The 22,147-nt window shown below is 38.4% G+C and overlaps 1 protein-coding gene across 1 annotated transcript in view; it reads right to left on the bottom strand.

The window, feature by feature from the left end:
- Positions 1-22,147, bottom strand: part of stx8 (syntaxin 8) — a 59,035-nt gene that overhangs the window by 9,643 nt on the left and 27,245 nt on the right. The window contains exon 7 of the mRNA XM_074696748.1: positions 6,863-6,964. Within this exon, the coding sequence (XP_074552849.1) occupies positions 6,863-6,964 (102 nt within the window). The remainder of the gene's footprint in view (positions 1-6,862; positions 6,965-22,147) is intronic.

Below are 22,147 nucleotides of genomic sequence, written 5' to 3'. Positions count from 1 at the left end.
CGTAGTAGTCATAGATGCACCCCAACGCATCAACTCCAGAAATCCTAAGCACGGTATTTGCAGCAACCTGTGGCAACAACATGCAAACACCGTACCTAGTTACACTGCAAAAAAAACTGTAATCTTATTTAGTGTTTTTGTCTTATTTTCAGTAGAAAATATCTTTTTAGACTTAATATGAGACACATTCACCTGACCAGTCCAGAAAAATATGTCTTGTTTCCAATTATTCAAAGACAAAAATTAGGTCTGAATTGCTTGAAACAAGTAAAAAAAAATCTACAAATGGAACGAGAGAAAAGTTACTTGTCTTGAGCCATTAGTCTAGTTTTAAGCAAATTTTTGAGCAAATTTTTCTTGTTTCATTGGCAGATTATTTTACTTGTTACAAGCAATTCAGACCCCTTTTTATCTTTAAATAACTCGAAATAAGACATTTTTTCTGGACTGGTCAGGTGAATGTGGCTCATATTGAGTATAATAAGACAGTTTTTACCTAAAATAAGACAAAAACACTTGGTAAGGTTTCAGTTTTTTGCAGTGTACTTGTGCACACTCGACTCCAGTGTCCTTCACAGAGGGAGACTGGACACTCAGGGAGTCGTTTTTAGGTGCAGTATGTGATTAATAAATGGTTGTGTAACTATGAAAGAGATGGACTGGATCATTCTCAGGTTTTCTGATCTGTCAAAATGACACGCAACCTTCAGATTTTTCCATCATTGCTCAAAAAAATCCATCAGAGATGGAGAATTATCGGTTAAAGCAACCCCTGATTAAAGCAGAAAATGAGAATTGGAAAACAAAAAAATTAGCTGATGTCTTCACCATGTATGAAGCACATCTATCTATCTTGTCAGCATTTTCCAGTTGCTGATAGGTAGCAACATGACAACCCCTTCAAATTGAGCACAACTTACAGTTGTCAACCCAGCATAAGCAGGACTTCAATTTTGTTGTTTTGTTGTTTTCTCACTATAGAGTTAACTGACTGATCTGCCATTAGATTGGCACGCTGAGGTAATATGAACAGGTTTAAAGGTCTGATATTCAGCTTGTAGAAGGAACCATATGGTGTCGTTTTTAGGGTGTGAGCACATTCATCTGAACTAGATTGTTCTCACAGAAAGCTAAAGCAGGCACAAGATGTGAAAAAGGTTTGAACATTTATAGATTTTTCAAGAAAAGTTTAATTTGACGTGTTGCGCCTTCAGAGGAATCTCAGATGTGGGAAAATCATTAGCAGGAAGTTTTACTATGAGAAGTTCTTTTGTCAACCTTATATTGAATTTCTGGTTTCCAACAGTAAAGCATGTGTAGGCAGTAAGAAATAAGAGTGGATCATAAAGATGAGCAATTAAAAATGACATCTTTATAGTTTGGAATCCTCTGAGCCAGAGTGAGTGTTTCCTTAAAATGTCCTCACAGCTACACACTTGGTAAAGTTTCTCACCCTGACTCTCAAAATTGCCCCTCACCCACAGTCCCCCTTTAGACACCCCCCCCTTCAGGCCAAACAGCACAACCCTACTTGAGATGCGAGCCACCTGTGGGACGCTTGAGGTCGCAGAAGTGGTGCTCTACAAACCGAGGATTAGCTTTGTGGAGAGAGGCCGCTCAAGCTCTGACGTTGCCCGCTGGTGACGCCTAAGCTTGGAGGGACTCACACTACCCTCCAAAAGACCCTTTGGTGCCGTAAACTAATCTGCCACACTAATCCAACCAAAGTCAAAGCCTCCACTCCTAAATTCCCACCAACACCATCTAAAACAAGTGGTAATGACTCTGTGAATCAGGATTAGCCGGTTCAAGTGACAGCATCTGAAAAGTGGGAGAGGGAAAAGCTGTATTTAATGCCCGGCCTAGTTTTTCCACTTTTTGAAAAAAGTGCTAGAAACTATTAATCAAAAAAGAAATTGATTTGTATTCCAGACTTTTGAATTTTAAGGTAAAACGCATGCTTTTAATCATTTCTCTGCTTTAATTCAGATAATTACAGCCTTTAGGCAAAAATGTTAAATATGTATCTGAAAATGTCTGAAGATATTTTATTTCCTGTTGGAGCAGACCACTGTTCACACAAAATAAATCCCATGCAACTACAAGCACAGGGAAGAGGGTTTACCATCATTGTTGCCTTTCACACGAAGGGGTGAAAAGGTCGTGCTGAAGTACATTAATGGAGAGTTGACTGGAAGGGAAGAGGTGCTCAAGCTAAGGGTTAACTGTAGCCTCATGACGATTGTAAACGCTGATTCAAGAACTTTAATGAGCTTTATAAAGAAGAGACTTCAGGCTGGTGTCTATGCATCTACAGCCACCTCACATACACGCCTTTAAGAAAGGTGCTCGGTCATTCAAAGTCCTCTTTTCAGAAAGTCAATTCTATATTTCATCTGGGGATCAAAGCTATAGCATGTGGGGGAAGGGTGGAGAGGCCAAGAATTTAAGGTGCAGACCTTCCAATGTGAACCTTCTCTGGTCTGTGAAGTTTTGAGGGGGTCATGAAATCTGCTGCTGTGTTTTATTAATTCATAAGTCAATGCAACATCCTACCCTGAGGTTTTAAAGCTCTTCATGCTTCTATCTGCTCACAGGCTGTAACCCCTTTGGATGGTTGCAACATTAATGAGTATATAACTTTAAAACTGATGCCACTTAGGAGCCGTTTGCACGACAAAGGTTTTAGGGTGAAAGGCAAATGTATTGTTGTGTTTCGGCCTCACGTTTACACGGAAAGAGCGTGTCAACACCGTTGCCGTGTAAACAGTAAGCCGGCGCTTTCAGTGGAAACACTGACGTCAGGCCATGCTTTGCACAAGAGCATAAAACAGTTCAACAGTACCATTGTTACGATCGTCACGGACTACCATGTTGTGCTTGTGTTGCTGAATCTGCTCAGCCCGCTGACTGTCTTTCAACAAAATGTGCATCCGTTGCTCTACTTCTGCTCTTAACATTCACCAATGCACCGGATGATCGGCCAAACTCTACTTCAGTGGAGATCTACCAAAAGTGGCTTCTGGACAAGACAGTTATAGCGCCAACTACAGGCCTGGTATGCTAATTACAACACTTTCAGTCTGCATTTTTGCATTTTTGGATGAAACTTCATGTAAACGGGGTCTTATCCTTCAAGACCCTTAAGATATAACTTGTAGGTCATCTCAGACAATGTCATCCATCTGTCAGTTGTAAAAAGACACAAAAATCAACACACACTTTTCATGAGTACTTCAGCAAATCACAGCACATTTCATTTGAAAATGATGAAATTGTCTGGAATGACCTACACCTCGCACCCAGCCTAAGACGTATATGCCCATAAATGTTGCACCTGGTCCGAACAAGTCAAAGATGCTGATTCCCTTTTCCAGCAGCCCTTGGCACCTGACCATAGTGCCAAAACTACGACCAAATCTTTTGTTGACTATTACTGTGTTTGACTGGCCAGCCAGATTCTCTTGTGAAGAGAACAGGATCTGAGGGATGATTGCCAAAATATAAAACATCTCACAAAGCCTTGCAACCCTTTGGTGAATCAGGAATCATTGGTGTTTTTAATTTTGTTCAATTTCAAAACAGACAAAAAAAATATTAACTGAAAAAATTTAGTAAATACATTTACACTGCAAAATCCCAAACTCTAAAACTTTGAGGCCCTTGCCTCATAGTTATGAAGTGTGTTTGACGCTTGTTTAGCAATGAAAGGGTTAGTTTCCCTTTTCCTCCTTTCTAACAGGTATGAGAGTTGTATCATGGGTAATATGAACTTGGGGACGATTTTAACACTTTGAAATCTGCTCAAAACCCCAAGAGATTACGCAAATCATTGTTAATTATGTTTCATCGCGACAGATATTTTACTGTTTTTTAGGCACTGGCCTTGCTTTGTCCCCCACAGGACACTTGGTATGGCAGTAGGTCAGAGGACAGACCTCACAGCTTAGCCTGAATTTAAAAAAAAACTAAGATCTTTTTTTACAATGAGGCAGCTCTGGATAGTTATGTTAAGTATGCTGTTGCTTGTCAGAACCAGACGTTTGTAGCTTTACAGGGACCCGGCTGAGACATAACACCAAACGCATGCTTCGGATGAGAGGTGGTTTCAAAAATAAATAAAGCCTTAGAGCTGAGGAATTATAAACACGCTGCCATGGAGAACGAGGGAGAGCCCTCGGAACAATTCGTGGCATGTAGTATTTTCAATTCTTTCTCTACTCGACACAAAGACGAGTGTCAAACAACCGAGGAGACCAACGGGGGGATGACGGGGAGGAATGGAAAAAAAGAAGAGAGCGTTGAGGTGAGAGTGAAAAAGACCATAGGAGATATTTCCATTCACAGAAAAGGTTGGAGACACACCAGTGCTCTATTGTACACAAGCATGCACAAGAACACACCGTGCAAATACAGTCGGTTGGAGGACTGTGCCCTCCAAAAACATGCACAGCTACATTTGATGCTTGGTATGCAGGTGTGCACAGACACATGCTCTCTGAACATTCTTCAGCCTCAAACTGAGCAGAGGAAGGCAAAGAGTCCAGACAGCAGAAGAATGAGTTTAACAACGAGGAGAGAAAAGAGTCCTGATTCCAACAGCTCTGGGATCTTCAAACAAACTCGCACTCGGGCACCATGGGGACCCAGCTGACAGAATGAAGCATTCTGAGGGCTGACCTTCCTGCTGCCTCCTCTGCTTCAGTCAGTGACCGCCTGTTAGCCAGGTCTCCTAGCACAACAATGCAGCCTCTGCCTCAGTGATGCTGTCTGCTGTTTTGCTGGGCAAACTGTGTCGAGCTCTCACATTCCAAAGATTGACTTTAGATGCCAACACACCACCATAGCAGCTGGTTTCCTTTTTAAAGAGTTATCCACAAAGGAAGAAAAGGGAAAGTAACCCTTTCATGGCAAAACAGGCGTCAAACACACTGAATCATACTAAAGCGAGAGCCAAACCAAAGTTTTAGAACTTTGGATTTTGCTGTGCTAATGTTTTTACTGAATGTTTTTAATCTATGAGTTTTGTCTTTTTGTCATCTACAGTATTTATTTTGCACCATTTTCTGACACTGACGTCAGGTTTTTTAAAGGAAAATATTTCAACCATTGCACCAATCCAACTTTTTTAGTTCAAATACTAGGGATGGACGCGTGCGGTTTGACACCACAGCAAATGTGCGTCAGGTCCTGTTAAGACAATAAGAATGAAGCAGGGAGAGTTAACAGTTAAACTGTTTTATTTTGCACTTCGGTTTATATCCAATAAAAATGACTTTCACTAGCTTTAAGTGGCAGCTTGAATCAAATTCAAAGCTCTTCTCCTGGCTTACAAAACACTGACAAGAACAGCTCCTGCCTACCTGGGGTCCTGAGGATCCAGGTCTACACTCCTTTTTGCCCGCTATGCTCTACTTGTGAAAGACGCCCGGTGTTCCCAGCCTAGTGTGGCTCCTCTGTTGTGCCCAAATGGTGGAATGAATTTCCTAACTCTATACGATCCTCAGAATGATGAGTCAGAGGATGAGTCAGAAGGTCTCAGACTCAGCTCTTGTCAAATATTTAGCACTGATCATTAAATGTTGTTGAAGGTTAAACCATACCGTTGCAACAATCAATTGTGGTTAGTTATGGCTACATTATTATACATGAGAGAAAAAAAATCTTCTTGCACTTAATGGCAGCACCTGCAGCCAATAACTTGTAGCACTTTGTTGCACTAGCTAAGGTTTTCTGTTATGTCAAAGTTCTCGCTAGTGTTGTATGTCTCTTTGGACAAAAGCGTCTGCTAAATGAAACTGTAGAATTGTAAACTGCAGACTTAAACTCTGACAGTTCTTAGTGTTATTTTGCTATTTTGTTGATTTGTAGAAAACAAACCGTAAATTCAGAGAGAGGTGTTTATGGACTCAATGGCAGAGTGAATTTGTTGTCTTTGTAGAAAATGATCCGTCACTGTTAATTTTTTTTGGATCAAAAGAACAAGTGGTATGAGTACTCTGCATTGGAGAGTAATTCAGAGGGAGTACTTGTACTAGTATAGTTCTGAAAAATAGTGGTATCAAACATCTCTACCGAATACCAAAACCTGGGCTTTGGTATCAGTCAATACAAACAATGATCCAATCTATTCGATTTTTTTTCTGTGATTTTTAGTTCATTTTTTGAACACTTGACCATGTGAAAAAGTTGAATAATTATGATGTCTACAGACTATATCTGGCGCCGGGTTTTCCTGAAAAATTAACATCACATTTGAGTCAGTTTTTTGGATTTTTTTCCGGGGGGCTGACATCTAAGCTTTTCTATGACCTGAGTTTTAAAGAAAGAATAAATTTAAAAGCTTAAATTAAAAAAAAAAAAGTTTTTTCACAAAAAAAAATCACAATTTAGAAAATGTTAAACAAAAAATCCTAATACTAGGATACAATACTTTTTTTCTCCCACCCCTGGTAAGTAAAGTCAGTATGACCACACAGTTAAAGAGCAGCATTAAGCACACTTGGTTTTCCTTTGTATTACACATAAATGTGTCTCTATTCAAAGCCTGAAGCAGCAGTAGAAATATGACCACTAAACAGTAAAGATGAAACTTTGAACTGCTCAAGAGTTATATTCATCTCGTAAAACATTTCAAAGTAAAGTGCTATTCTTGTTTCAGCCTCTTTGTCTCACACCAGCCGGGGTGACTTCCTCAATAAAAGTGATAGGCTGTTCGACACATGCTCTGTGAGCTAAAGAAAAAGAATCATAAAGAAAAGCTTAAAGCTTGGTTATGATCCCTGTGAGTAAGCCAAGCAGTGATCTTTAGTGTTTAATATACCATGTTACGCTGAAGTGAAGGAAAACACCAGAAACTCACCACACGAGGCTGACTTTGTCTCGACCAGCTTCACCCTACGTGTTTCATTTCGGATCCTGTCGTCTGTCTTGTCCACCAGGTGAGCCAGGTCATCGATGATTTCTGAAAAAGCAAAGAGAAAAGTTTGATCAAGCTGGGAGGTCTTTTAATCAATACAATAAAACCAACTGTTAGTCAGTATCAGCAGTCATGAACTTCAAAAGATACGCTGCCAACACATGAGTGGTATTGCTGAGGAGGAGGGCCGTCCTCTCACTCTGATTTCACTACTTCCTGAATCCACTCTGGATTTAATCAGTCCCTTATTGTTCATGGCTTTTAAAGACGCAACCCCAGACTTCAGGGACTCTGCCTGGGCGTCCAAAGAAAGACAGCGTGTGATTTGTGTTGGAGTGTGTGCGTGTGTGTGTGTTTGGCGCGGTGGCGAAGGTCCTTGAGTTGGGGTTCCTGACTTGAAGGTCGTCCAGATGGAAGCCTGTTTGATTTGTTGGAGTGAAACACTGTGTTGACATGGCATCTTCAGAGGCTTGGCACAACAACAAAAACAGATCAGTTGCTGTGGGATTCCCAAAGTCATGAACTGATAGGGTTATGAGGTAAACATCAGGGACAAATTCTGAGGTTCAAAGCAGAACGAGAACTATCGAAAACTGAGTACCATCTCTAGAGGAACATAAATTTTCGTGGAAGAAAGCAAAATTTATTTTGTAGTGGTGTAACAGTGAATCTTGGCCTAAACCAATCTTAAAAATATAAATCAAGTAGCTTTTTTATCTAAAACTATCCATCTTAAGTCTGTTTTTATGTCTACTCCCACTTTGATGATAGGTGAAACTGCATAGAGAAAGTTGCCAAACAAGAAAGACGCCACTTCCAGAGATCCAAGGTCTCGTCAAGGAAAGGAAGTTGTCCGCAAATTCCCATCATCCTTTGATGAATGGTAGTTTTTCAGGAGTGGGAAGCTTCACTTGTTGACAAACCACAGCTCAGAGCCAAGTCAAACAGACAACATTGTTCACCGGCATCAAATTTTACTATCAATGGTAGACAGTTTGAGCTGTTTTTTGTTCCTGTTTAAAAAATCACACCTGTCTTTTCCTTTAGTTTGGAAAGAATGCTTCATCAACTGGGGTTTATCATTACTCTGATTAGGCTGACATCAGATAATTAAGCCGAACAAATAATTCAAGGAAGGAAAGCAATTCTGTCAGTTTTAAGGACTGCACCATGAAGGGGCAAGGACGGGGTGATTGGAGACGTGAGCGCGCCGTATGCACAGGTTCCCCGGAGACTCCCACATCATCGTCTCAGCATCAGGCAACAATTTGGAAGGAAGAAACTCTTCCTTTACTGGCAGGGAAGATGTGTGGACAGTGAACCTTTTGTGTGCGACTCCAAGAAGTCAGACGGGATGTTTTTAGTCTCCTGACGCCAAGTTTCTTGAATCAACAAGATCTCAATCAAATGATGAATCCTCAAAAGTAGAGACATGACCTTTAACTAAAGCTACAGAATGTAGAGGAACATTTGAGGAAAAGCTGCCACCACAAGTGACTTGAAGGTACAAAGTATAGCTTTTTTTTCCAGTGCATGTTCCTTTAGTCCAACCTTTCAATCTGTCATGGTTTTAACAACATAATTCTCAATTTCCTTTTGGAACTGTTGCTTCCATGTACGACAGCTGCTGGCCTGGACTGGATCTGCCAAACCACAAAGACGGCTTTACTCAAGCAAGGATTGTTTGTTTAAAATACTATTACTCTGGATAAACCTCCAAAGCCACATGGTGGGAGTGTAGGGAACCTGAACAATCACACCCCACATATCTGATGTTTGGTAAACCTGATCAGCTGGATGGTATTAATAGTGTTCTTGGATGTGATTTTGACAATACTTCTAAATTTGATCAACAGGTAAGTTCAACTGTCAAGGTGAGCTTCTTCTAGCCGTGGCTCCTGTCTTCTTCCAAACAGGTTGAAGAAAGTCATACATGTCCTTTACTTCAGGTTTGAACTGTTGAAAATTCTTTGTACTTTGGTGCTGCACGCCTACCGAAAAGACAAGATCAGATCACACCTCTGCTGGCCTCACTTCACAACTTTCTGGATCCAAGTTAAGTCATCTTTTGTGTCCGGTTAGAGCACTGAGGTCAACGCACCACATGCTTCTGGATGTTCCAAGAAAGACAATGAAATCCAAGCAAGTGTTCATGTCTTATTTTGTCAAAAGAATGTCTTAATAGACTTAATATGAGCCACAATTACCCGAAAAGTCCAGAAATGGTCTGAAATCAAGATATTAAAAGTAGTGCTGTCAGGGAGTTTAAAGAATTAATTTGATTAATTACAGGATATGCAATTAATTAATCTAATTAATCACATTTTAATCTCATATCTGCTTAAGGTCCCTAAATAAAGAATTTGAACTCTAGGACATTACAAAATTGTAGTGCATGGTTGATCAAATGAATACTCGAAGATATTTTATATTAAAATGTCCATTTTCGCTGCCATTGACGTTCTATAGGGTTTTCTTGGGAAACATTATCTGAGATTAGCTGTTGCAGACTGGTGCAGTCATTTTGGGAAACACGTCCTAGTTGCAATAGTCAATTCGATTGCAATCATTTACTGCGTCTATAGAAGTAAATTATGTTTTACAGTAGTGGAGCTTGTCAATCAAAATTATGCTCATAAACTACTGTGGGTGAGAGCGGATGAGAGCTCAGCATGGATATGAGGAGAAGATGTGAGATGACAGAGACATGGCAAGACGCTGCAAGTCAGAAAAGTTCAGGCAGCTCACGCTCCAACTGAGGATGTGTCGCATAAGTTCAGAGAGAAAGAGCAGTGCAATTGTGCGAAAAGATGATGGAGATCATGGAGAGGATCAAAGGATGCAATAAAAAAAAAGTACATTTTGTCTGTTTATTTGATGAAACCGGAAGAAGGACATAAAAGAAGACAGTCCACTCTCCTTAGGTAGTTTTGGTGTTTACATAGTCATAGAAAACAAGATTATTTGGGTCTTTAAAGATTGATCAAGATGCTCTGAAAGTGGCTGGCAGCCAATGAGTTAATCTTGCATTAATTTTTGCAACACATTAATTTATGGTGTAAATAATCTAATTAATGGGTTAAAGTGACAGCCCTAATGAAAAGACAAAAATGATGCCTGAATTACTTCAAAAGATTGCCAGTACAATTAAAATTTATTTTCTTGTTAAGGTTCTTGTATGTTAACTTTTTAATTTTATAGGCAGAATTTTTAACGTAGTGCAAAGTCCCAATAATTACATTTGTGGAGCACATAAAACCAAAACACGTGAAATTCAAAGCTCCGCCTCCTCCAGCGGTTCTTCTCAGAGTACCTTCTAACCTTCGCACAAAAGTAAGAATTTATTTTATTTTTTTAAACATTGATTCTTCAACATAACGATGCTCTGTGTAACTATATTCAAAACTTTCGAAAATCTTTTTATTTCACTTTTAAATGGTGCCAATTGATTCGCCCTGACCAGATCAGTCAAATGAGGCATTCTCAGAGCAGACGTCTTCTGACCACTGTGGCAGGGCCAACGCTCACAGATGCTGCCAATCAGGGCCCTGGCTGGCAGCACCTGGGGGTACCAGAAGCCCAAAACAAGAGTCATTTGCAAAAGTAGAAGAAGAAGTTTTGTACTTTGTTTTTATAAAAGTGAGACTATTTCAAGATAATTTATCCTGTTAGTCCTCACAGTGCCTGTATGTCATCCTCCTGACTGCCATACACCTTTTGTCCTCTGGGGTCAAAATGACACCAGGTTGGTTTGACTATTATTTTAAGCATATAGAACAAACTGTAATCATAGTGATTTTTCTCTTTTTTAAAAAAAAAATTAGGGCCCAAAACGTTGCTTTACAGAAAAAGTATACCCTGTTATTTGACAGGTTTAAGACCTCAACCCCAAATTTCAAAACAAGGGGGTTAAGACAGGATAACTTAACGTCTTATCTTGTTGCAGCTTCTCCTTTCCATCCGAAATCATCTGTTGTTTTTACAAGAAAATCCTTTTTGTTCCTGAACAGTTCCTTCATCAGAGATTTTAACGATAATAACTTGGCTCACTTAGCAATTACTGGATGATCTGAGTTGTTTAAAAGCAAAGACAAGACAAACCAGATCCATGGCGGTGTAGGAACTGCAGAGACACGATAACACTATCCAGACCTTCTAAGGCAGAGCGGGACGAGAAAACGGAAAAAGAATGATCACGCCAAAGAGCGGGAAACTATCAAAGCGAGATAACGCCGTTCAAAGTATGTTGCTCATTAGATTTTAATTACTGTTTACTGAATAGAAAGAGAGAGGAATGTGAAGACAAGATGAAGCCAAGAGGGGGGAGAATTTATAGATAGACTGTAAGGAGTATACTTTATTGACAATGAAGGATTGTCTCTTTATTTCTTCACAAATCATTTTCTACCACACTGGATAAAGACAATACTAGCATGAGGCCTTAACACCCATTTCAAAGCAACTCATCACATTATAAAACCCTAATTCAAGTCAGACAGCAAATACGACACTCACACGCAGGAGAAAGGAGAGATGTTTGGGAGACGGTGCCTATTTTAATGATTAAATTCCCACATCCCAGATCTATATCCGCTCCAAGCCTCAGATTTCCTGACTCATCTTTAAAGAGGCTGCAGCAGCGGTGGTTCTGGTTTGGTGTGTGTGTGTGTGAGTGTGTGTGTGTGTGTGTATGGTGGAGGCAGTGCCATGAACAGTGACACCCCAGCATGGCTCCAGGACGTGCTGTATTAACTCTGGGTGTTATTGTAGGACTCAGTCCTGGAGCGGGCACAGTGCAGAGAGAAAACGCTTGTTTTCTTTTTCTGTTTTAACACAATCTGACTCACTGGGGCAAATTCTGTTGTTTTTATTCAGGGGATGATTTCTCCCGAGGATAAGGAGACAGAGGGGAGTAAGGACAGACAGTTTTTTTCAATCAATCCTCCTCTTGTGTCCTCTTGTTGTAATGCAGGGGGGGTCTTACCACAACTGTTACCAATTGGCCCTGGTGTGACTGAGTGTGCATAGAGGGTAGAGCCGTGCTGCCAACCAAAACACACACACATCTCTGGATGTAACTGGAACTTCACTTGGCACACACCCCAGCACTCAGCGTGATGATACAACTCAAGGCAATTATAGTATTTACAAGAAGTTGCACAGTCTTGGAAGAGTTTCTTTCAAATTCTTTCTCTTTTTTTCTGCTCTTGACTGCTTATTGTAAACAAACTCAGCCCGAGGGTCTGCGGTGAGTGAGGGATTAGGAGGAGTTTTACTCAAAAAACCCTCTGAGTTTTACCAGTTTTGAAAGTGTATTAAACCAAACAAATGATCTGAATGTGCTCCAAAAGCATTCTTTGGAAGATGCCCCCGTGTTAAGAAATTATTCTAAAAATGTGTTAAGCCAACCTGCAAAGAGTACAGATTCATAAGCACATTTTTTCCTTCTTTACAGCACTATAACATGACACTCAAGATGTCAGCATTTTCATTTATAATGGCTTTATTATATTGTTTTTTTGTCTTCCCATAAAATGCATTAAAGAGGGGGTATTGTGCTTTTTTTTCAGTTTGTACCCTCAGTCGCTTTGACAATCTCTGTTGTTCCCACACTTGTGTTTAAAAAAAAAATAAATAAATAAAAAAAACAGATTTCAGCCTCTGTCTGAAACACTTTAAGCTGCTGTCTCTTTAAGACTCTACCGGACCCCCTTTCCTCTGACTGGCCCAAGAGGCAACATCCAGTTTAGAAAGTGAAGCTTATGCAGAAGTGCTAAAAGTTGCTGTTCATTGAGAATCAGTTAAAGGCTGGCTGCAGAAAGACCAGGAGTCGGTCACACACCCAGCCATAAAAACTGAGTTTTACAGCATTAAAAAGCACATTTACAGCAAAGTTAAAAAAAACATCTTGGGTCTAAAATGATGATTTCGCTACTGGCATACACTGTACAGTGAGTGATTTTTTTCTAGCTTGGTGGTTTAGAAGTTGTTAGGATTGTTTGATTGTCCAATGTCCATGTTTTGTACAGTCTATGGACTTGCCAGCCCTCTGGAGGCATATCAGGGGTAGAGCGATGAGCAGACTTAAGTGTTTGAGGCCCGGACCTCAATTGTGTCATGAAGCAGTCAAAAGATTCTTGTGCAAGTACTTCATTGTTTCAGCAAGTCCCATAAATATCTCTTGGTATTTTGTTGAGATGGACTGTTTTGAACAGTTCACAGAGGGATTATGAGATTTTTCCAACATATAACCTGACCTTTCTACATTTAAATCTCAGCTTAAAATTCATCTTTTTAGAATTGCTTTTAACTGTTGATGCCTAAATCATTGTGTCATGTTGTTTTGTTTTTAATGTGTCTTGTATGTTTTTTTCACATTCTGTAGTGTGTCTTTAAATACTTTGATAAGCGCTTAACAAAATAAATGTATAATAATAATAATAATAATAATAATAAAATAATAATAATAATAATAATAATAATAATCACAATAATCATAATAATCATAATAATAGCTATAATTAATATTATTATTATCATTATTCTATATTTTTATTCTTATTATTAATATTATTATCATTATTCTATATTTTTATTCTTATTCTTCTTATTATTAATATTATTATCATTATTATATATTTTTATTCTTATTCTTCTTATTATTATTATATAATTTATCATCAATATTATTATTATATAATTTATCAATTTTATTATTATTATTATTATTATTATTATTATTATTATTATTATTATATACAGTTTGAAAATTTGCTAACATTTAGTAAAGACATCCAGCATTGTTACTTTACCCATGCTTAAAATACCCTCTTCTTTAATTTATGTTCTGGTGTCAAACCATACAGCTGAAATGAAACCACAGGGTACAAATGATCATTAGCTGTGGCCAAATTTAAGACATCCTCTGAAGGACCCTGTCTTTGTAGTCTGCATGGTCTACTCTGGTCGAACTCCAAGAGACAGTCTGGTTGATACAAAAAAACTTTTGCTACGTCACCTGATGACCGCTTAGTTAAAAAGCACCACTCCTTTCTGCCAGCAACAGGTTGACTGGAAGTAGTGACCAAACTAGAGCTATTGAGCTTTGTTAATTGGATAAATGGGGGTTTTAAAACCTCTTTTGTCTTTCAAAATTCATAACAGTTGATATGACAGCTTTTATTCAGCTGAAACTGGTTACTTACAGTTAAAGGTGCATTTATTGACAGAGTTTATTGTGCCATTTGAATTTGGATGCATGACTATTGGGACATTAAGGAAGCACTGCATGCTTTTAACATGTCCTGGGAAAAGTACTCAAGGAATTGGTTCACAGCTGTCTTGTAATTTTTAATCAATTAAAGATGAGTATTGTCTCCTGAATTGCACCAGGACTTTAATTCACAGAGCTGCCTGCTCAAGCAAACAAGATGGGAAACTTGGGAAATAGTTCCTCACCTCCTAAATCAAACCCCCAAATTTGGCAAACTTCAGTGCTAAGGCGGCGAATATGTTAACACAAACCTAAATGATTCGATTAATTATATGCATATGTTTGAAGTATGTGTTGTAAGCAATCACCCTACTTCTGTGTGTTTCTGAGCAAACGTTTGCACATGTGCTTGTAGGACTTATCAGTGCATCTCCGCACACACAACTCACCCATCCCAACATGTGTCCTTCTGAAGTCAACAGCCACATGTGCACAGATTAGTCTCACTGTTGGACACCATCAGTCCCCCCTCCACCCCCAATGAATCACTGAGTCCGTTAAAAATGGACTGGCAGGCTCCTCTGGTCAACACGTTGGGGGTCTCCTTTATTCCATCATTGGACATTTTTCCCGCTGGGGTAGCGTCTTGCTGAGTGTTGATAGATGTCTTTCTAGATGCAGCTTACACCAAGTCTTTACTTGCCAATGATGAAAATGAGGTTTTGTTTATTCACATTGTAGTGTAATAAGGTCTTTCAATAAAAACTTTGTGATGGCAACATTGTTGTGAATCTTGGAATAAAAGCATCTTTACTAGTCCAGCAGGACAAGTTGTAGCCCTCTGACAGCTGTTACAAGTTGAGTCTAAATGCTAACGTCACAAAGCACTTTTGCTCTAACTTAGGAGTCGGCACACACACACAATAGAAAGTTATCACAAGTATATCTGACCTTAAAGGACCTGAAGGGGTATAAAAAATACTAATAAACTTTGACCCTCCACTTTGATTACAATTACATAAGCAGCCTCCAAAATTCTGGGCCTAATCCTAACCATTTGTGTGCCAAGCTGAAACCGAAACCGGCTGTGTGTCCATGGACAGCTTCACCTCTCTAACCCTGCTACGTTTACCCTGAGATCCATCATCATGCATGACGGACACCAGAAAGAACGACCACCTGATGAATGCCTTCCCAAAAGTTGAACCCCCGTTCGAAGAAAACGCTTCAAAGAAAGCCCTCCAAGCTAGCTGAGTTTAGCATGCATAGATCAATATGGTTGTATATACTTGACCCTAGATAGGCTGTTGGAATAGTCCTGTAGGTTCCTCTCAAACACACATACAGCATGCACAGAAGTAGAGGTATTACAGGAAGACAATACACTTGTTAGATTCAGAGACACCAGTGAAAACAGGTGAGGTTCTGTCAAACTGAGAAGCTGCCAAAAGTTTTGTTTTAAATTAATTAATTAATTAATTTTAATTAAATTAAAAAATTGGAAATACCGTAAAATCCAGTGTTTAAGTCACACTTTTAAGACCTTGTTTTTTCTTCATCCGTAAAGTGTGTTTCGTCCTACGCGCTGGTGCAACTTCTATACCAGTATCAAATAGCTGAGTGAGAAATTGAGTTTAGGGTTGCACCAATCCAATCCTAGTATTAAAGATGGATCAGGTATCAGTGGTAAAGGGTTGGTCCAAATTTGATACTAAGGCTAAGTTTTAAAATTTTAGAATCAAATAGTCATTTCTGTAAATTCTTCATCATTTTTTAACCAAACTGCTGTTAAACGTTTTAACACTTATAGTTTAAATAAATATTAACTTCAGTAATTCCATATGTGCTCATTTTTGTCTTTTACTCAAAACATCACCAGTCTTATCCCACAGTAGAGCATGCAGGTTATTCTTTAACACTGGTATCAGATCGGATTGGTATTGGTTGATACCCAAAGCCCAGGTATCAATATCAGGACCAGAAAAGTTTGACTGGTGCATCCCTCATTGATTTGTGATGCAGTTTATTTTCCGGATGCTGACACTCTTATTGAGCTCTAGCTTTCCTTTTATTTTTGTCTTAATGAACAAGTGACAAATCAACATAGACCATCACTAAAACTGTGCTCAATACAAATCCAAATGAAGGCAGGTGAAGGAATTAGATAAGGGAAAATAAAATGAAAAACAAATAAATAATTAAATGAATAATTAAATGAATAAAAATAAATCATGTCAAAAATAAAAATTCTCCTTTAAAAGGTCAACTGTATTGGCTTTTTTTTTTGTACCAATCAGTTTAAGGGATCCAAAATGTAGCCTAAGTTCTTGTAAAAAAAAAAAATACAAAAAATTAGGGGGTGCATATTTTTCCATTTGAATTTTTAAATTCAAGTTTTACCATATAAAATCATTAAATTTACAATTAATTCTGTATTTTAATGAAGCTGAAGTTTTGCCAAGGTGATACTGCCATGACCGTCAGTGTTGCTGCTACCCTCAGATAAACTACTGTGCTTTGCTAGCGCTGTTTAAGAAATCTTATACTGCTGTAAAGCCTGTTTATTTCTCTGAAATAAAGCCCATGAAACATTTGCCAAATCCTTTCTGCCAATGCCAAACAGTCAATTCTGTCACTCCTTTTTTTTTTTTTTTTTTTTTACAAAGTTTGTATTCCTCCAATATCAACCTCTACCGTGCCACACTCAGATAGAACCATCCCAGCTCTCCTTGGACAGAGGAAATCTGGGCCCTTTCAGGATTATAGCGTGACAAAAGACCCAGTGAAGCTTTTTTAAACAACCTGAGAAGTTTGAGCCTGCAATAACTGGAAATGATCAACACTGAACACAACAATAAAAACAAGTGCGTCATGCTATTATCGTTTGATACTGGCTGAATAAAAACAACTGTGGGGTGTACCTTAACGAGCTTTAGCCAAAATGAGCCATTTAGAACAGCTGCAAAGCATCAAACCATCTATAATGTCTTTAGTGGATCAAAAAAAAGAAAGGCACAAGGAAATGAGTAGAACCTGAGTCAACTTACATGTTATCTGACTTTCAGACTAAATGCTGACAGATTTAAAAGCGTCACATGTCCTACTCGTAAGGGCATCACTTAAAGTGAAAACAGCACGCTAGAGATTTGTAATTTCAGGATTAATAAAAACAAGGATGGAAAAAAATGTAAAGACCAACAGCAGTGAGGAGAAGTCTGATCTTTACCAGGCTTTTCCCCCGTCACCCTTCTTATGGCCAGGTGCCACTGAACAATGTGTGCGTGATGAGCATGAGGGTGCCAGCAGCAGAAACAGCAGCAGCAGCAGCAGCATGAGGCGGGGGACCACCCTGTCACTGGCATGGCACCTTCAAAACCAGCCGCTGCTACACTTCATCACTACAATCACACTTCATTAGGAAGGACACCCGGGAGCCGGAGGGGTGAAGGTTTTGAGAAATTAAATTTAAAAAAGACCACATTTGATTGGATGACATTTAAGTTGTAAGACATGAAAGTGTTTGAAACTGGCTTTAGAAACAAATACTTGATTAACTACTGTACCATCTGATCGCTGTGCCACCCATTAAGTTTTAATGCTAAGTAATAATATCCACATAGATTTTTTGCTAGTCATGTAACCAAGTGCTACAGAATTAATTATATTAATGTGAGGAGGCATATAAACAAGTAAAAGTGCCAATGCTATAATAAACACAAATAGTGACACACTTTTATCATACTGGTTATATATCAGCATAAAGACTTAACTTTTCTTTGACCAAAAGATAACCAAGTTTTTAAAAAACTTGGATAGGATGGACAGTATGACAGCTTTCCTGCAGTGATGCCAAAACTTTTAGAGCTCCCCCTGGTGACCAGCTGCAGTATAAGTCATAAAGCCTGCCTCCTTAACTATTTACTACAAATAAATCTCAGGTATCTTTATAATACATCTGCTGGGTTCAGCTTGTTGGGTCACTTTCATGGGTCTATTACAGGGGTTTTGGATCGATTAAGCATTAGCTAGTAAGCTGGCCAATAACAACTAAAAGCTAGCTAGCTAGCTGCAGCAATGAGACAACAAATTAAAGACACAGAAATACAAAGCAGGTCGCTGGGATGTGAGTTTTAGATGAGATCAAAGACTTATAAGTTTTACAGGACATCATTCCCACGGTAGAAATTTGCTGGTAGCCATTTTTCATGATGCTAAAGTTAGCCATCCTGTACAGGTAAAGAAAAGGAAAGATTAAAGACTTGTGTAGCTATGTTTTGAGTCTGTCCAGTGGTATTACAAGCACATCTCCATGGTTGAATTTTTGCACCATTTACTATGCACAAACTTTATCACAGCAAACTTAACCTGAGAATTTCTGTCAAGATATGTTTAAAGTTATCACATCAAGCAAATGATCTTATGTCTGTGCTCAGCTGTCTTGTACAGATTTTTTTTTACGTGTGATTTATTATAAGTATTATCAGTTATTTTCACTTTTATGTTACTTTGTATTTGCAAAGTTTTTATTTTATTCTTATTTTGTGTTCATTTTATTATTTTGATATCTTGGAGGGAGTGGGGTTAATATGTTGGTTGTTCAGGGGGGACAAAACAAAAATTGGGTATTGTGTACATTGTAATGGAAATGTGCTATGTTGATAACCCTAATAAAAATAAATTAATTAATTAAGAAAAAAAAAAGATGTTTAAAGTTAAGTTGGTGCTTGTAGTAATTAAGTTGACACTTTTATTCACTTCTATCAGTGATTCCTTTTGTTTGCAAAGCTGGAAACTGGTTCTTAATAAAACATAACATTGCAAAACATGTAAATGCAGTGGGTTTTTGAGCTCATTTTAAACTCAATTATCATTTTTGAGGTTGATTATTTGTTTAATCATGTTGTACAGAGACAGCACAATTAAACACCTTGTTTTCTTTAAAAGACACATGGCGAAAAACAGCTATTCTGATTCTAACCCTGTTTAACAACTTTTTAAAAAGTATTTTGAAAAGCTAGTACTCCATCATTTTATAGCTATAGCTCCAATTTCAACAACTTTCACTTATTTGGTGGTAATATTTGACAAGGTGTTTCTCTCCTGTGACCTACTCTTTGTCCACCGCAGTATGATACCTGAAATGATCACCAGTAAGTAGTGAGGAAAGTGTACCAAAGCATCGTCTTTATTTGTCCCCAAAAAGTTTTGATCCAAAATAATCAGGAAACGATCTGTTCCTGTGGTTTGTGCTTCAGCATCCACACGTGTTTTCAGTAACATAACATACTTGTTTTCTTTTGAGAAAATAATACAGTGACAGAAATTTCTCAATAGCTGATCAAGTGTATCTAATTGAAATGATGTGAGTCTAATAACTCACCCTCCCCCGTACTAAGAGGGGCTTCCTGGCAATGTGCTGGCTGGCTAAATGAGTGAGTGACTGACTGAGGAGTTATGGAAGAACTTTGATCTTCATGCCAGACTGTGTTTCGCTCCTAATGCACTCACACGAATGTAGAGACGTCTGCTGATACAAACACGCGTGCATACACACAGCTAGAAGCATCACACAGACAGGCCCGCCCAAATAGAGGAAGTCACCCACGCACACACTTTAACACACTCTTACACACACTTCCCGGATGTGTGACGATTCCAACCAACATTTGCGTGGAAGAGGATTCATCTTTTTAGAGTTAACCCTCAGAGCAGGTCAGAGGGAGAAGGAGCAGTAGGCAGAGTATAGCTATTCAACTATTGATGTTTTATCGTGGAAAACAGAGTTCAAAGCCAGCTGATATTTATCTGCCAGAGATCAGTGGGGAAGCTGTACATGAAGTTGTTCGGCCTGGAAAAAGTTCCAGATAAGATGAGATCCAATCTCAGGTCGTGGCTGAGTTAACTTTTAAAAACACTTTCCAGGTGAATTTCTAGTTCACTGATTTAATGGGAGCAAATCTAAAAGAGATTGTAAGTTTTTGATCAGTAAAACACAGGTCATGTCAGATACAATGCGTAAGCAAGGATGGTTAGGCAGACTCCCAAAAGTGAAGGAGATCAACTCTCTGAGAGGATTTTGATTAGCATCTGTTCACTACAGATTATCCCACTAATAATTCAGTTAATTCCAACTAGCTCACTCAAAATACTGATTCAAAGAGAATTTTATCTTTTGAAAATGTTTCATCTATTCAGCTTAATACAGCAGTCCAACCAATTCCCTAAGTTACAGGTCATGATCTTGCTCCATTTTTCGCAATCAGAGATGGCCTGGCAGTTAAGGAGGAGTCATCATTTTCACATATTTAAATAATCCTGTAATGATGAAAAACAAATATTTAATGGGAATATCTCATCGAAAAAAAAATAACATTCAACTTTTATATTGTTTGTAATTGTTATGACTTCAGGTTATTATAGAGCAGGGATATTAGGGGTGAGTATTTGCAAGAACCTCACAATACAATTATATCACGATATCACAATATTGTGATATATTGCGATATTCTACAAAGTTAACTGTTTGATTGAAAACAGCTTTTCTATTTTATTGTGTTTCAAGCAATGAAGGTCAGATGTCTACTACTACTGTGAAATTAAACTAATATTGCAAAAAAATTTTGAATTAAAGATGTGGTCAGTTGGTGTAACTGATAAATGTCACTTGGTGTAACCAATGTTACTCATAAAAAAATAATATTACGCAAAACATGACTATGATTATTATTTTATCAGTCTACTACACTGTAAAAATGTAACTTTAAATTATTTTTAACTGAGAAAACATTGACGTTTACAGTATCAAAACCCACATCATCAAATTTAGGAACAAAAATATTTTGAATAAACTTTGAGATCATATTTATTATACAGCCTATGGGCAACATACAGCAGAGTAGCTCTTCAGCGCCATCTACTGCAGTGGAGGTGCAGAGATCGTATTGCACTTCCAACTCCCCAAATACATGAATTTTTATTTTTACAAAAATATCAGTATTAAGAGTTGAAATATCTATATTCTATCACAGGTCAAACTGTCAGGATATATTGCAAAATCAATATTTTTTCACACCTTCAAGACGTATGTTTCCAATAAGACTGCAATATCGACAGCTAAAGAAACTTCTAATTTTGATAAGGAACTCTTAATAAAGTTTTTAAAAAAAAAAAAACATCAAAGAAAAAAAAGCTAAAATGATGCACGTTTGCGAGATAAAAGGAGAGAAAATCAGAAATTAAGGGAAGCGCAAAGTCACTTGAAAACAAACCTGTGCATTTCCTTCAGAGGGCTTTGAAGTAACAACAAAAATACTAGAAGTTTCCACAACCTTTTTGTTGGCTAAAGTATCCATTATCTCCATGAGTTGTGTTCAATCATCTGCGCCTAATGCTGATTATGTTTTTGCTGGATTTTAGCTACAGCATAAAAACAATCATTGAAAACAGGCTAGTAACTGAGATTTGCATAATTGCTGAAAATCTAGGTGGTTGATTTCTGGTAACTTGAAGTACTCACTAAAGCCAGGACCTGTTGTTTGGCCAACAGTGCGGCTGAAACAACTCCCCACCCTGAGAGGAAACAGCCTCCCACGTAGCCTGTGGACATCTAAGACTGGTGCAGGGCACTGAGCAAACAGCAAGCTTATGATGCAACCAGACGACACGCTCTACTGAAAATCCGGGCTGGATGCACAGACAGTTAGACTAAAACCACATGCATACGCTCAGCTGCACATGTGACTGTACTTCTAGTAGTACTCAGACACACCCACACACACACAGCATCCATGAATGAATGACACACACCGGCACTACAGTCCCCCATCACCCTGAAGTCCGACACTTCAAGCTACAGTCACCAAAACAGCTGCACCTCCAGCTGTCGTGTAATTACCCTGCTCCTTCAGCTGATGAGCACAGAAAAAAAGAGGAGGTGCTGATTAATGGAGGAGAAGGAGAAACCTCCTTGGAGGAATTAAACAAATTAACAAATCCTGTGTGAGATCCTGTGACTT

Source organism: Halichoeres trimaculatus, unplaced genomic scaffold (assembly GCF_033239565.1).
Source record: "Halichoeres trimaculatus isolate MK-OKI-2021-1 unplaced genomic scaffold, fHalTri1.1 fHalTri1_scaffold_2, whole genome shotgun sequence".
Classification (NCBI taxonomy): Eukaryota; Metazoa; Chordata; class Actinopteri; order Labriformes; family Labridae; genus Halichoeres; species Halichoeres trimaculatus.
This window is presented reverse-complemented; position numbering and strand designations above follow the sequence as displayed.